General features: G+C 39.9%; 1 protein-coding gene across 17 annotated transcripts in view; it reads left to right on the top strand.

Annotated features, from left to right (window-relative positions):
- Window positions 1-14,616, top strand: part of PTPRD (protein tyrosine phosphatase receptor type D) — a 1,484,152-nt gene extending 1,469,536 nt beyond the window's left edge. For all 17 annotated transcript variants that reach the window (XM_078675875.1, XM_078675878.1, XM_078675877.1 and 14 more), the window contains 2 exons: window positions 2,871-3,006; window positions 11,371-14,616. In XM_078675875.1, coding sequence (XP_078532001.1) covers window positions 2,871-3,006; window positions 11,371-11,439 — 205 coding nt within the window. In that variant the 3' untranslated portion in view covers window positions 11,440-14,616. The remainder of the gene's footprint in view (window positions 1-2,870; window positions 3,007-11,370) is intronic.
- The last annotated feature ends 738 nt before the right edge of the window (window positions 14,617-15,354 follow it).

The raw sequence follows: 15,354 nt of genomic DNA, 5'->3' as shown, positions 1-15,354 counted from the left end.
GCCCTCCAAGAATCAAACAAACCCCACTGTGGTAATTGTAGCAATGTCTGCTGGCCCTTTCTTTGTGCTCGTCACTGAGACACAGTTATGTACCTAACATAGATTTTACACCAGGCAGTCCTTTTCAGGAGAAAGGTAATGTCCCAGGATGCATTTCTTTTCCAGGTGAAACTTTGAACTACCAGTTGTCCATCAGATTTATTACCTGGCCTAGAAGGGTAACTCAAAACATGAATTCCATTAAGGCTAACTATTGGAAATGTGTCCAAATTTGAAACTACATATGCAAAAGCATATAGAAGAAACTGATTCTGGATATGCATTCGAGATTGAGACGTTGTTTGGAAAAGTACACGTTACTGAATTTTCCACCTCATGCCAATCATAAGTTCTGCAGCCTACATGGCCCCCATCACAACCATCGTCAGGACCCACAGGCTCAACATCTTTTCTTACACAGACAACACCCACAGATCATCTCCCTCACCAACGAACCCAACATTACCAAACACCACTCCCAAGAAGGGATTAAAGTCGCCGCCATCTGGATGAAGAACAGCTGCCTAAAACTCAACTCAGAAAAGACAGAAGTCCTCATCCTTGGCTCCACCCCCTCCACATGGGACAACTCCTGGTGGCCCCCCGCACTCGGAAAACCCCCCACCCTGAAGGACCATGCACTAAACCTCTGCATCATACTGGACTCATCTCTCAAAAATACACCAGATCAACGCTGTATCATCAACCTGCTTCAACACTTCCCGCATGCTTCGAAAGACTTTCAGATGGAGCCCACCTGAAGCCAGAAAAACTGTCATGCGCGCACTGATCAGCAGCTGACTGGCCATCGGCAACACTCTCTACACTGGAATCATCAAGAAACTCCTTCGCAAACTCCAGACTGTCCAGAACACTGCAGCCAGACTGACCCTCACAGCGCTCGTCACAGTCACATTACCCAGCACCTCCACAATCTCCCCTGGCTTCTAGTCAAAAGAAGAATAACCTTCAAACACCTCATCCACACATACAAGCCCCCTTCACAACACCAGGACCCGCATACCTGAACAGCCGCTTCTCCTTCCATGCACCCAAAAGACACCTCCGATCGGCCCAGCGCTCTCTGGCCACCATCCCATACATCAACAAGACCAGAAAGGGAGGAAATTCCTTCTCCTACCTCGCAGCCAAAGCCTGGAAAACCCTGCCCTTCCACCTCCTGCAATCTCCCACATTGCCCAAGTTCAGGAAGGACCTCAAGACCTGGCCCTTTGGATGACCCAACACTCAACGGATCCGCCCCCTCTTACTCCCCTGTGCCTTTAGACCCTCATGGCTGAGTAGTTGCGCTTTACCAACCCTGATTGATTGATCGATTGATCATTTATGATTAAGTTATATTTTTTTCAAAGTGTAAAAGCAGTGGTACAGATGTTACAGAGCCAAAAAGAAAGATTACATTTCTTCTTGGTCTCCCAATTGAATTACAAGGCCTTATCAGGCCATCCCCAATTTATCCTCAATGCCACCTGCCACAACCTTACCTGTGCAGAGATGCTAAGCTGGGTGAGAAAACAAGCTTCCTCTCTCAGTCTGCACACAAGTGCACGTGATTGTGTGCATGTGTAAAACATGTATTCTGCCCAGAACCCCTTCACCCAGCTGCTCATCTGTGGGCATTATTTTAAAAAGTGGGCTTCAGAGGTTAAGGCTCAAATCTATTTTTAGCAGAAGTTTTAGTGCGCCGGACTTCATTAGGGAAACTCTCACTCCAGAGGTCCAAAAAATACAATTCAAAAGCAAAAAAAGCACTTTCGATTCTATGACGATATTGGTTTCATTTTGGGTTGCTGAATCACACATGCTGGTTGCGGTGACTTCAGGAGCTTCTGCCACCACACAGGGTGCAGAAATTCTATTTTGAAAGACTAACTGTTCTAGCATGACATGGAAATTATCTTGATTCAAAACAAGGTTGTTTTGGACTTTATGACGTTTCAATTGGCAAAATACCAAATTCGGATGCAATGTTAAGCTTACATAAATGTTTATGGCTCCTGACTGTCTAAAATAGTTTCAGAGGGAAATTAGTTGCATGGAATCAAATATGTAATACGTGGAAAAAACCCTGTACCTTAAGGGACCGCCACTAAAGTGCTAAAGTTTTATTTTTTAATCTTTGTTCGTCCAGGGTGGTTTGTTCGGGGTCATTTCTGTTCTTGTTGTTTTAAGCCCTGTACTTTAAATGGCCACCATTTTGTTGTCCATTTTTTATTTGTAATTGTGTCTCTTTTACTACATGGGTCAGACTTCCATGCATGTCCCTTCCTGCGTATGTGCCTACTCTCCATCATCGTACTGCTCCCTCCCAATGTCTATCTCTTCTCCTGGTCCACTCCCAATTTCTGTGCCACCACAGCTCGCTGGAACTTTTTGATTGCATCCACCCATATATCCCGTCACCTTCCTCATCCAGCACCTAATTTCTTTGTCTGTTCACATTCTTTCCAAACTCAGTTCTCCCTCTCTCTGCTCCCTGATTACTTTACCTCCTCTTCCTTGACCAGTGGCGGCTCGCACAGGTAATGCTGTGGGGCGGGGAGGCTGAGCTGGGCTGGCTGGGTGGGGTCAGTGGAGTTCGACATACAACGGGAAAGTGGAGAGTAAATAAATAAAATAACTTACCTTGTGCTCGCAGCAGTGCTACTTGCACATTTTATGTTTGTGTACGTTTGGGGACTGTAGAGCAGTCAAGCATCAATCGCTAATATCAAAAATGTTTTAATATAAAAAAAATGTAATAGAAAAAGTTGTTTTTTTTACTACCCATCAGTGTAAAGAATTAACGTTGTGTATTATTTTCTGTGCAGTGCGGGCGTTGGAAGGACTGGAGTATTCATAACTCTGAGTATTGTTTTGGAAAGAATGAGATATGAAGGTGTTGTGGATATTTTCCAGACTGTCAAAATGCTGAGGACGCAACGGCCAGCCATGGTGCAGACAGAGGTGAGAACTAAATGTCTGGCCTTTCAGATGGGAAAATGATTTAATGAAATTGGCAATTGTGGGCTGAATAGGAAAGAAGATGCAGAGATAGTTCATATTCCTGTGTGCTCATAAAGGTGCATGACAAACGACAGAAAGTCGTCTAGACCTTAACAAAGCGACATTGAGTGCAATTTTCTATTTATGCTTAGGTATTTGCACAGCATTAAGCTACCATCGTGCAAGGTTGCCTGCATTGTAGGGATGATTATTTCTGTGCAGGAAGGCAACCTTCCTGCACAAAAACAATCACGAGAGGCTTTTTCCTCTTTCTATGTGTGCTGCAGCAGAATGCAGCACACATAGAAAGAGGCAAAACGAGGAGTTGTGCCTCCCTTGCGCCTCTCTCGGGGAGGCATACGTTGCCATGCCCCCAGCAACACCCTTGGAACTTCCCTTTCTCGCAGTTTTCTGGGTCAAAGGGGCACATATTTAGCATATTCTTATAAATATGTCAGTGGCACATTGGGCCACAGGATCGTCAAAGGGTTTGTGCAGCCCTGATGTTAAGGGGGATGTTGTTCCAGATCCTAGGACGATTAGAGGAGAAGACTTGTCTTCTGGTTTTGTCATTTTTCCAAGTTTTTTGATGTAGGTCTAGTAATATCCTGATTTCTGGATGAGGTGCTGCCCACTTGAGGTAGTTAAAGTCTCGTCCATATTATGGAGGGATGCTGGTGGCTTTGTAGGAGATGCAGCAACTAGCGACAGCCTGTGAAGTTCTAACAGGGTTAACGTGATATCCAGAAATGTCTTTAGGTGTTTGATGAGACATGCTGCTGCCTATAGAACGCCTTTTGGTGGAGCCATCGTAGTGTCAGGGAGTCCACATAGCTTGGTGTTTCTTTAATTGAGCTGTAAGAGTACTAAAGCTTAGACAGTTGTTCTTAAATTTACAGAAGGTAGGCATTCACTTTATTTAGGAGGGAGAGCTGGTGCCATGCTTTCTTGGTTTTGTTGGCGATGTATCCTTTAAAGGAGAGGTCAGTGCCATGGATGCAACCAAGCGATTATGTGTTCTGTGTCAGCTGAGTGATGAACAGTTCCAAATTAATTTCGGATAACCAAATATTGTGTTTCTTAGTTCCAACTGATGAACGGAAGGAATTCTGTGTTGGGTTGAGGTAAATTTTAAGAGGAGTCAAATATTCAAATATGAATAAGATCAGGGCAGGTATTGAGTTGATGGGTGTCTTGAGTAGGGATGATTTTCAGGTACAGTTCCATGTTGTGGATGGATTTAAGTATCCTGATGCTGCTCTTAGTAGGTAGTGTTTAATGTAGAGTCTGAAAACAATGTGGGACAAGGTGAAGCAACCAGGCACTTTGCTAGAGATGGGTAGTTTCTGAGATTGTGAACTTTCCATTGATTGACCTAAAGATAGTGGGTTCAGGTAGGAAGTGACAGTTGTCAGTTCCTTGTTCCCATCAATGTCTTTCCCCTTCATTCTGTAGACATTTACAAACAAAACCTTTACTATTCAAACACAGCAGCATGTATGTCATTCAGGTAATGTTGCATGTAAATGGATCCAGTGCAATCGTTAGTCTTTCAGCAAGTAACAAACGTAGAAAATGTGCATTTTTATTATAGAAATAGAATGCTAAAACTTTCTGACATAATGCTAATCGTAAAAAAGAAATCTTAACATTTGACTCAGTTACCTACTGTGAAAGATTGAAAAGTAAACTACATTTACTTTTCATTAGCATTTTATGTGGAAAATGCACATTCAAGCAAAATGAAAAATAGCCGTTTTCCATGTCATTGGCTTCCGAAAAGAAATCGAACAAAACACGACTCGGGCTTTGTCAGGCGATGTGCATTACAATATTTGCCGCCCAGAGAGATGCAGTGAATGTGAAATGAATCTCTGACTGATTGTTCCTTCCCCTCCTTACCAGGGGCGTAGCTATCAATGGTGCAGCAGATGCAAAGGCAGCAGGGCCCAATGGACATAGAGCCCAACTGCACCCCAATTATAGCTGTCTTTTACTACCCAACTAAGGAAGAGGGTGCTTGTTTTACTTACTTGCATCAGGACCTATGCATTACTTCCTTCTCCACTGCTCCTTATGCTTCTCTTTAGAGGATGAAGCTCATGTTAAGTTTGTGGGTGGTCATCTCATCAGGTCTCTGCAGACTGTATGAAGCTGTGGCAATTTGATGCAAAGTCTATCTTGATGTGCCTAGCTAAAATAACACCTATTTTATAGGGTTGACAAAGCAGTTGAATGATGTAAAGGCTTGCATGGCATACCTGCTGCTGTGACATGGCGACAAATAACATTACATAGTTAGATGGCTTGCCAAATGCAGAATATTCTTTCCTTAACCGCAACAATGCAGACATAGTTTCAGCCAGTGCTTAATTTGTAAAAAAACAAGTGCCAGTGATAGACGTATTGCTCAAGAGGACATTGCAGCTTGCACTTCAGACTGGAACTGCCTTCACTGCCACAGGCCAGTAGAAATACTTCTTATTAAGCCTCATACTTCTATAAATGTGACAGTTTGGACAATTCCAGGCTACTCAAGGGTATATGAATCTCCTCTATGCACTAGAATTATATTTTAAATTGTATTTAATTGGTAAACTGTTGTGCTCCCCATAAAAATAAACAGCCAGCACCACCATATCGACTGTCATAAATATGTGGCATTGTTAACAATTATTATGAGTTTTACGCTGTGGAAGTGGGCCGCCACGCCAGTGCCCTGCTGCCACACTGTGCCAAACCCAGCGACCGCCCGCTGGATTCCGATTGGAATCCAGGTCTGGCGGTCCTGTGGTGTCTGGCCCTCAGCGTTGCTGTGCTTTGGCTGATAAGGGAGCCTTAGCAAGGCACCACAATGGGAATGCCATTGCATGTTCTTGCAGGACATGGACTGTCAAGTCCATGCCTTGCAGGAACTGGGGGTGCATGCAGACGGGGGAATGCATCCCCTGCACAGAAATAACAGGGCGTCCTTTAAGCCATGAAAACTGTGGCGGGGAGGAAACTAGTAATATGCTTGGCTGTGCCGCAGCAGCCTCCTGGCAGTTGCAGTGGTTCTGTATCGGTCCGACTGACAAAGTATGGACTGCAAATCTGGCAGTCCACTGACTGCCACCACGACTACGGAAGTCCAATGGACCGCCATAATCGTAATAAGACCCTAAGTGCTGGTGTTGAGCACTGGCAAACACTGGCACAAATTAATCATTTGTTTCAGTAGAGACTTCACTGGTCTATTTCTGTGCTTGCATTTCCATCCTGTTATAAATGTTTCCTGAGCTGCATTGTTTTATTTTCAAGTTAACATATGGGTCCGTATATAGATGGTGCAGTTTTGGGAAAGCAGACTTCACTGCAGCAGTGTACCCAGTAGCAGCAAGAAGGGAAGCCAGGCAGAGGGCCTGTCAAAGTCAGGGGTTATTTAGAATACACATGTTTTTTTTAAATTTGCAAACTACAAAAACAATGTCAATGGGCTTCTTTGCGTGCAAAAGATGTTTACATTTTATTTATCACAAAAGCAACAAGGTGATGGATGGAATGCCCAAATTAATCTCAGCCACTAGCAATCGCTGTAGTTGGCATCCCAATCCATTGTATTTTGCCCACCTTGCCACCTCAGTTTGGACCCAGCCATACACAAATCAGCCTTTTCCCTGCTCCTCATGGGAACAGTCCAGGCCGAACTGCCAGGCAAGGTCCTCCACAGAACAGGAGCACAAACAAAATAGGAACAGTTTTACAGTTGTTAGGGTTCTTCAGCCAGGTATGGTTAGGTTCCAGTGGCACAGTGAGCAGGGACTCACGTCTAGGCATACCTGGTGCACATAGGGTAGCAAAAACAACAAGGTGATGGATGGAATTCTCAAAATAATATCAGGCAGTGGCAATCACTCTGGGCCACATCCCGCTCCATAATTTTTTGTTCATCATGCCACTTCAGTTTGTTCCCAGCCATATGCAAATCAGCCCTGACCCTGCTCCTCATGGGAACAGTCCAGCCTGAACTGCTAAGACAGATCATCCCTGAAACGCAACACAAGCGACCTAGGGCCAGTTTCAACCGAATTTGGACTCTTTAGCCAGTTATAGTGAGGTTTCAGTGGAACAATGAGCCAAGGACCCATGCCTGTCCATACCTTTTTTTATTGTACGGTAAAGATAATAACGCTGCACTAAAATTGATTAAGGAGTATTGTAGGATTCAATGATGAACTTTGGCCAGCATTAAGATCCTCTCATGCTTCGACACCTGATTAAGTCCCCTTGTCACAATTGTACATAAATAAAGTTTAATCAGGCTCTCAAGATTTCAAATGATCATAATTTGTTCCATTTTGCTGCATTTTAGACAAAGGTTTACTTGCTTGCAGACACGCTTCACTCCGCAGTTACTTTCTCATGGCTGCAAAACACAACATTGGCATGAAAATAGTAGAATATAGTGATACTTATGAAATTGATTTTTAAAACAAAACATAAGTTTTAAAGAACAAACTTTAAAAACAAATATCTGAGTCAAACATTAAAGTTCGATTCATACTTAAATTCTTGTAAGAACAGAGCATATGTCAATACTGAATTATTTCATTACAGTGTGTTTTCCACTACATTAAAAGAACTTGAGGGGCTATTTAGTGTTTGCAGGGCGTCCCACCAAGATGGCAGAGGTCATAATCTCCACCACCGTGGCAGATGATCACCCACCATATTTATCTCCACCTGCCTGGTGGCGATCTCTATGCCTTAAGTTTAAATCTGAAGGCAATGCAAAATTTCAAAGGGGCCCCTAGCTATGGACATGCAGTTGCTTAGAATGTTTTTTTTTTTAAGAAAAAAACTCCCAAAATGTGGGTTTCTTTTTGAAAAAACATTAATACTAATGGCCCTGACACCTCAGAAGTTTCCTCTGAGGATGTGGGGTAATTTTTTATATTTTTCTGTTTAGGAATGCCATGCTTTTCCTGGTGGTTGAGAGCAGGAAAAAAAGGCACATCAGAACACCCAAAGTAAATAGGATAGATGGACTACTGAGATACTTCGACCAATTGCCCAATGTGGGGCCGCATGTAAAATATTTCCACCAGTGGAGACATCATGCTTCGACTGACTCTAAATAGAGTGGGTGCACCAACAGTTGGCCTGATAAGGTTCACCATCATGTTTGTGGCTTGGTATCCTGTCTTTCGAAATCTAGATTACCATCTTAGTATTAGAAAAAGTGTGTTGACATAAAGTGGGTAGAAGCCACCATTGCAATATGAGTCTCAGCAGTGGCAAGCATTTACCAGACTCCACCCAATGCTGCTCTAAACGAATCACACAGTCGGCCACCACATTATTTTTGAACTACATTTTGTAATCAGTCCGGTTCCAAAACGTTGGTGTTCCACCTAACTTGGAACACTAAATGATTGCCAGTTCACCTTAATGAACAAGTCTCTCATGGTTCTCATCTTGATTTATACTGAGCTTAGCAATCTGCTTCATATCAGCTAGGGTGACCACCTCATTGCACGACCTGGAACACGACATCTCAGGCAATCACCTTCACAGCCTCAAGTCAGGAAGGACCTTAATACCAGGCTCTTCAACTGAACTGCAGAAGACCCCCCTTTGCAACCCTAATGGGCGATTAGCCGCATTCTATAAGAACCCTGATTAATTGATTGATTCCAAGTTGTTCCAAACACTTTTTCCTGTCTTTGGCTATCTTGTGTCAACCTCATATATTCTCTGTAAAGCAATTTCTAATTACGTTTTCAGGCAACATATTTCCAGTTATTCAAAGAGGCTACTCTTCCTCCTACATCTGTATTTAGTACTTAGTCATTATGCTCTGTGTTAGTGTAGATTTCTTTCAGTTATTACAAAGCTGTTAGTCAAGCTTGTGGCCCTGTCTGCAATATCATTGTTTTATTGAGTTGTTTTGCCAGAATAAATACAAATATTGAAAATAGCCTACAAGGAAAAACCTATCTGCCCTAACAGATACTTATTATCAAAACTATTTTACTTAAGGAGAGAAAAAAAAGATGCCAACAATCAAGCAATGTAAACATCAATTACACGCAAAGCATAGTGATTGTTGTGAAATGGAAGAAAGCAAAGTTAATCATTAAAAATGCATATTCAATAAAATGTACATGGTAATATATTAAACAAGAAAAGAAGGCACCTAATATAGCGAGCCAATTCTTTGGTTCAAAAGGGGGAAACTGAACAGTGGAGATAATTCATAAAATGTACATATCAAGTACATTTATAGTAAAGTGCTGTGCCATTCAATGAAATCATATCAACTAATAACTAGGGACATCCCAGTAAAGCAACACAATTGCTGAATTTGCTCCCAAGCTTTTCTAAAAGTAAAACAAGTATTTATAAATCATGGCATACTTTATCTTATACCATTGTTGCAGGAATGGTAATTGAAATTGCAGAACAAATACAGTAAAATGGTAAGAAGATATAAAAAATACTTTTCTATATTATCCCAGTGTGCCAAGCCTTTCCTATAACAGTGGGGAGAAGAGTTGACCTAACGGCTAGGGCGGTCGACCTCGAATCTGGGGAACTGGGTTCAAGTCCGGCGATGATGCTGAACATCCTGTGATTCTGGGCAAATCACTTAATCTCCCTGTGTCTAACAAAAATGAATGTGTCCTCATGTAACACAACTGGTGCTTTGTAAAGCGCTCTGATACCCGTTACCTTCGGGTCAAGTTTGCGCTATATAACACTGATCATTAAATCAAATCCTTGAGAGGATATGGTCAATAGAAGGCACTGCAAACATATATGACCCCAGTCACCAACAGCTGGTTTTAATTAAGGGCAATCAAGCTGCAGATATGTCTGTTTTAGACAAGCTGGAGCCCAAGATAAGTGGTAATGTTTGAAATTTTGGGTTTGGCATAGATTAGAACTCATCTTCTGATACAACCATATTGAATACAACTTGTCAGGCTGCCAACGTTTCCATATAAACTGGAGGGTCTATCTGATGTAAAATTAGGTATCCATTAAAGGTAAATTAAATCTTCCAGACATGATACATTAATACTTGAGCAATTTACAGTACGTAACTGCAAATAGTTATAGAAATAACTGTGATTTGAAGTTGTGAGCTGCATCTCCTAAAATGATGCAAAATGACAATTCAAATTCAGCTAACCTAATATTTTGACACATTCATCTGACATACTAGCATTAGTCAAAATAGGTGAATAATTATGCCAAACTTATCTATTTATATTCTTCTGAAAATAATTTAAAATGAAGCACAAATAAAATATATTCTGTAATATTGGGTTTCTACAACTTGAGCTTTTGAGATTAGAAGAAAAGCCTTTGCTAAAATATTCTTCAGAGTTTAGAAGTGGCCTGCAATCAATGAGTGGCAAATTGACAAAACAATTCTATTTCCGCAAGAAACCTTACCATCCTACAGTAATTTCATGATAGAGGATCTTACATATTGAAAAAATCCCCTAGAAAAATACCATTGATTAGATTTAAATAACAATGAAAATTTGAAGTCACAACTATATTCATTCAGTTAATTCGTCCAACGAGGATAAGAGGTACTGTGGCCAAGTGTCAAGGTGTCTACTTGTTGTAATTCAGACCATCTAATTCATTAACATCAGATAGCACCCACATCACATGGTGTTTCACAGGGAGATTAAGAGATTGGCTGTAAATGCATCAGGAATACATGATTATCCCATTCAAATAAAAAATCTCAGTTCTTTCTAATTTCATTTATATCCATAGATTTGTCCAAACTCAGCAATATAATCAAGCGCAATCAGAAAATGATCACATCTAGGCTCTTAAGATAAATCAAAGTTGTCTGCGCATATTTTAAGTGGGATTCTGGGATTTCTTTATGTCTCACATTAATGAGTTGAACGTAGTCCTCAACATTTTGTGTTCTCCTACACATTCAAGGACCATTTTAATATTGGTTAAAATACCAGCCTTCATTTCATAGAACAATATAATATGTTTACATCCTTGTTAGCTTATTATTATTTTAATAGCATGTGTCCTTTTTTGTGCATTGCTAACTGTCATGTCAGTTAATTTCATTTGCACCTTGCATTATTTTCAGAGCAGACTATTGTGTATAGGTTTTTCTAATGTGTTTTCTTTCAGATTTATAAGCTTTCATGTATAGATGGATTTGACAGAACAATTTTGTTGCTAGTTAAGATTACATAGTGTAGCAATATTTTGAATATCACTTTATCTTTGTTTTTAAACAAAGACCAGATACATGTATCTCTTTGTAACTTTGTCTCTTTCTCTTTCATCCAGGATCAATATCAGTTCTGCTATCGAGCCGCATTGGAGTACCTTGGCAGCTTTGATCACTATGCAACGTAAAAGCGCTGACTTGTCCTGGATTTTTACTGCAGGCCCTTTAAGATCCCAAGAGCCTCTTCTGAGCCATACTGTGTGCTTGGGAAGTACTTCTTAACTCCTAGCTAAAGACCAATTAGTGGGAATATATATTGAAAAAAAACTATTCCAGGTGGACCAAGAAATCTGAGTGTAAAAACGTTACCTGAACAATAATAAAAGAATCCTGACTGGTGAGGCATCTGATGGATTTAATTTACAGACACCTCAAGGATTCAGCATTGGTTGGAATTAAACAAAATGAGAATGGGAAGGGCTTGCAAAGAACCATCACCTTGAGTGGGGTTGCACGGACTGTTGCAGTCTGCTAGACAGTGTGGCAATCCAGCGCAAGATCCTTACATTCCCACCCTTTGTCAAAATCAAACTAAAACACACAGACTTCTGGCTTCAGCAACAACTCTTCCCACCATAAACAATCATGTTACCCCTTGGTAAAAGGAGGAGCAAATGTGTAAAAAGAAAGTCCTTGCTTTAGTTTTTTAGTATTGTAAAGATACTGCTGACCTGTGCTTCATTTCTAACTGTGTAAACTTATTTTCCTTTTTTAACGAGAGTTTATCATTCAATGAAGTGAATAAAAACAGAAAAGATTGCATAACTGTTCATATTTTTTTGTTTCCAAAATGTAGATTTTTTTAAGCTGTAGAACTGTTACATGTAATACCTTGCTGTAGAAATGTTTAAAAAAATCTAAATGAAGCACATTTTCTGTGCGGGCCAATACTTTGTCTACAGTACCACATTTATTTTATTTGATATTGCTCTTGCGGTTTTCTTTAGGATTTTTTCCTTTTTAAGGGAATTTACCATTGCAAGCATTCACTTGGTCAATGTGGGATTTTTTATTTCCATTCTGTTCTGTTTCGGAATCAACAGGGAGGCGCAAAGTATAAAGCTGCTGCTAGCGTATATGTAAATAAATATATGATATATCTCAGTTCTTCCATGATTTGAATTTGTTGGTGTGCTTGGGAGGTTTACATCTGATCCCTCATTTTTAACATCATTGCATTTCCAGACTTCAGAGCATTATTTTATTCTTATGATTGTTGTTGACATTGTCTATTCTGAAGGGGAAAGAGGAATGCACATCAGTGAATAAACCTCAACCTGAGCGTAATTGCTCATACTCAGTAGACATGAGTACACACACACACACACATATACACTCAACCATATCATCCGGGATTAAGGTGTCCTCTGCAGTCTAGTTTTTAGACACTTCAGTGCAATAACTAAGCATATTCTTAACTATAGGAGGTGTGCATGTGTCGTGGGTAAGGGAGGGGGGAAGTCGGGCAGAGCATTTCCCCTAAAGAGGGGAGAATGTTGTAATATAGTAACTGTCGAGCTGTTAAAAAATGCAATCATGTATTGTCTATACTACGTGCTATGAAATGTACATTTTATGATATGTCAAAGGGGCAAAGCCAAACTCATGTTGCTCTGTTAGCTCAACATAATTTTGCGATGTAACTACGTTATTTGAAAATGCTAGTTTGTTTTTTATTTTGCATTTCGAGTGCCTTATATTTAAAGCCTATTTTAATAGCATTTCTTTAAAAGTTGTTCTTTCCATATCTACATTTTTATATTGCATTACTGATTTTCCTTTTCATATCCAAAATTCCATTTTATCTTTGCAGCCTATGTGCAAATTCTTCATTTTAGTATTATGCATTCCCATTCTTTTTTTTCCAGAAATGCTAGCAAGCGCTGGCCCAGAAGAGAGGAAAAAAGTATTGAGCATTCAGGTCCTTAATCTCTTCAAATCTCAAATAGAAAGCAAAGCTACGCTTTGTTTATCATTATCCCTTGAAGTCCAGCATACCCTCTAGGGTGTAACTATAAGTGTGATAGCTCACAGCAAAAGAAAGTTGGTGTCTTGTTTTAGTGACTGGTGCTTCATTTGTTTCAGCGAAGGTACTTTCACCATGGAATTAGGTTTTCAATATTTGGAAACAATCCCTACTGACAGCACAAAGTATTTCACAAGGCACTTTATGGGAAGCCATTTAAAGTGGCATTGGCTTCTGTGATGCCTTGCCCCATTTAATGAATTAACTATTAAAGGAGGTAATTGCAAAGGCGAGCATGGGGCGATGCAGGTATATTTTGATTACGGCAGCAGCATTTTCTGTTTTCCTTACTTGTTTTCTCATCTTGTAAGAAGTTTGTTGGAACGACCATCTGTTAAACTAGAGCACTTTTGTAAATATAAAAAAATCTAATAAAGAAAAAAACAGGAATAATAGAAGTATTATAGGAGGCTACCTCAGACCAGGATTCTAAACCAACTTCAACACCAGGTGCGATTGTGTACTAAGTGTTTCTTCCTTTTCATTAAGTATTTTCATTTCTGTCAATAAAAAAGCCTATTAAAGTGCCAGATACTTAGTGCAGTGATGGTCTTATTTCATGTGTTTCTCGTAGCCAAATAAAGAAAGTAAGATTTGTATTGTTTAAACACATCTTGTTGGACCTGGGAGTCTGGAGAGTAGCGCCCTCCATTGCTGAGTGAGGGGAGCTCTCTCATCACAATAAAGTTCTGTAGATTCGTAAATCCGAACAAGTTAACAAATGCGAGCGGGCCAGAGTTCTAGAACACATGGGTGAGGACCAGATGACTCCATGAGCATCAGTGATGTGCATTCCACTTTCTTTGTTCTTTCTGTTTACTCATGCTATGTCTTCAATAACAAAACATATGTATGCCATTTAATCAACAATTCACAAAACCATTCAGAAACAAAATTGGTTTTGTAAGCATTATTGTTAAGGTGCTATTATTTACCTATCTGTGTAGTTATGTATAATTTTGTAATTAGTTACATGGGGGGAACAAAATATATATAAAAATTATTTGTACAGAAAACGTCATTTTATCTCTTTTTTTAATGATGTGCATGGTTAGACAAATGGAGAGGATGTTTGGGAAGGGGGACTCTCAAGGGAGATTTGCACTTTCTATACCTTTGTACTATGCACTGCCCTATTGATTCAACACCCAATAATGTTATTACTTGAACCCATCTGTAAAATCTGCTATTGAAATTCACTTGTGTGTATGTAAATAACACAGAGCATTTAAAAAGAACAACAAAGTCTGAAATTTAAAATAAAAAGAATGCAGCTTTCTTTTACTTTCTCTATTTTTCTTTTCACTTATGCCCTGGTACTCCAGCAGATATCAGACGGCTGCCAATTCCTTGGTTATTCATCCTTTCTGTGGCTTTGCCATCCCAGCTCGGAGTGTCTTTACAAAGATGATAAAAGTTGTGTTATTTGCTCTCATTTTGGATGCAGAGACTGAAAAAAAATCACAAAAAAAATTGTAAAATGGCTTGTTAAACAAATACAATTACCTCTGATCAGTAGTGCGCGTAAATGTTTTACAAGATGAAAGGCGTGCTTTTTATTTTCTTACTTCGTTACGTTGGTGGCGAAAGAGGTCTGTCTGGAAACCAGTTCTTTGCTGACACAAGTTCCATTTGTTACAAATGAATTCTAATAAAAATGTCAGTGTTATGCAGTCCTGGTTGTCTTTTCTTAAACCACAGTTTTGCAGATTAGTGTTTTTTAGGGCAAAAAGTCTAACAATTTCCATGAAAGACTCTCTTCTCGAAAATAAGCATATTAATTAATTAATGGCCTTATTCACACATACTTTTAAATGCCAAAGTAAATGTCTTCAGAAAATTCCTTAATCATGAATCATAAAATCAGGATTAGTGCACATTTGACCAACATATGGAACTCAGAATTTAGTTTTAAGTGGGATTTCCGACAGCACTAGGTGTAAGAGTAGTGATGAGGATGAGTGTATATCAGAAGTCATGGAGCAGGGTTTCCTGTATCTTAAAGTTTGAGTGTAAT

This window comes from Lissotriton helveticus, chromosome 2_1 (genome assembly GCF_964261635.1).
Source record: "Lissotriton helveticus chromosome 2_1, aLisHel1.1, whole genome shotgun sequence".
NCBI lineage: Eukaryota > Metazoa > Chordata > Amphibia > Caudata > Salamandridae > Lissotriton > Lissotriton helveticus.
Note: the sequence above shows the minus strand (reverse complement) of the source record. Positions and strands in the feature narration are given on the sequence as shown.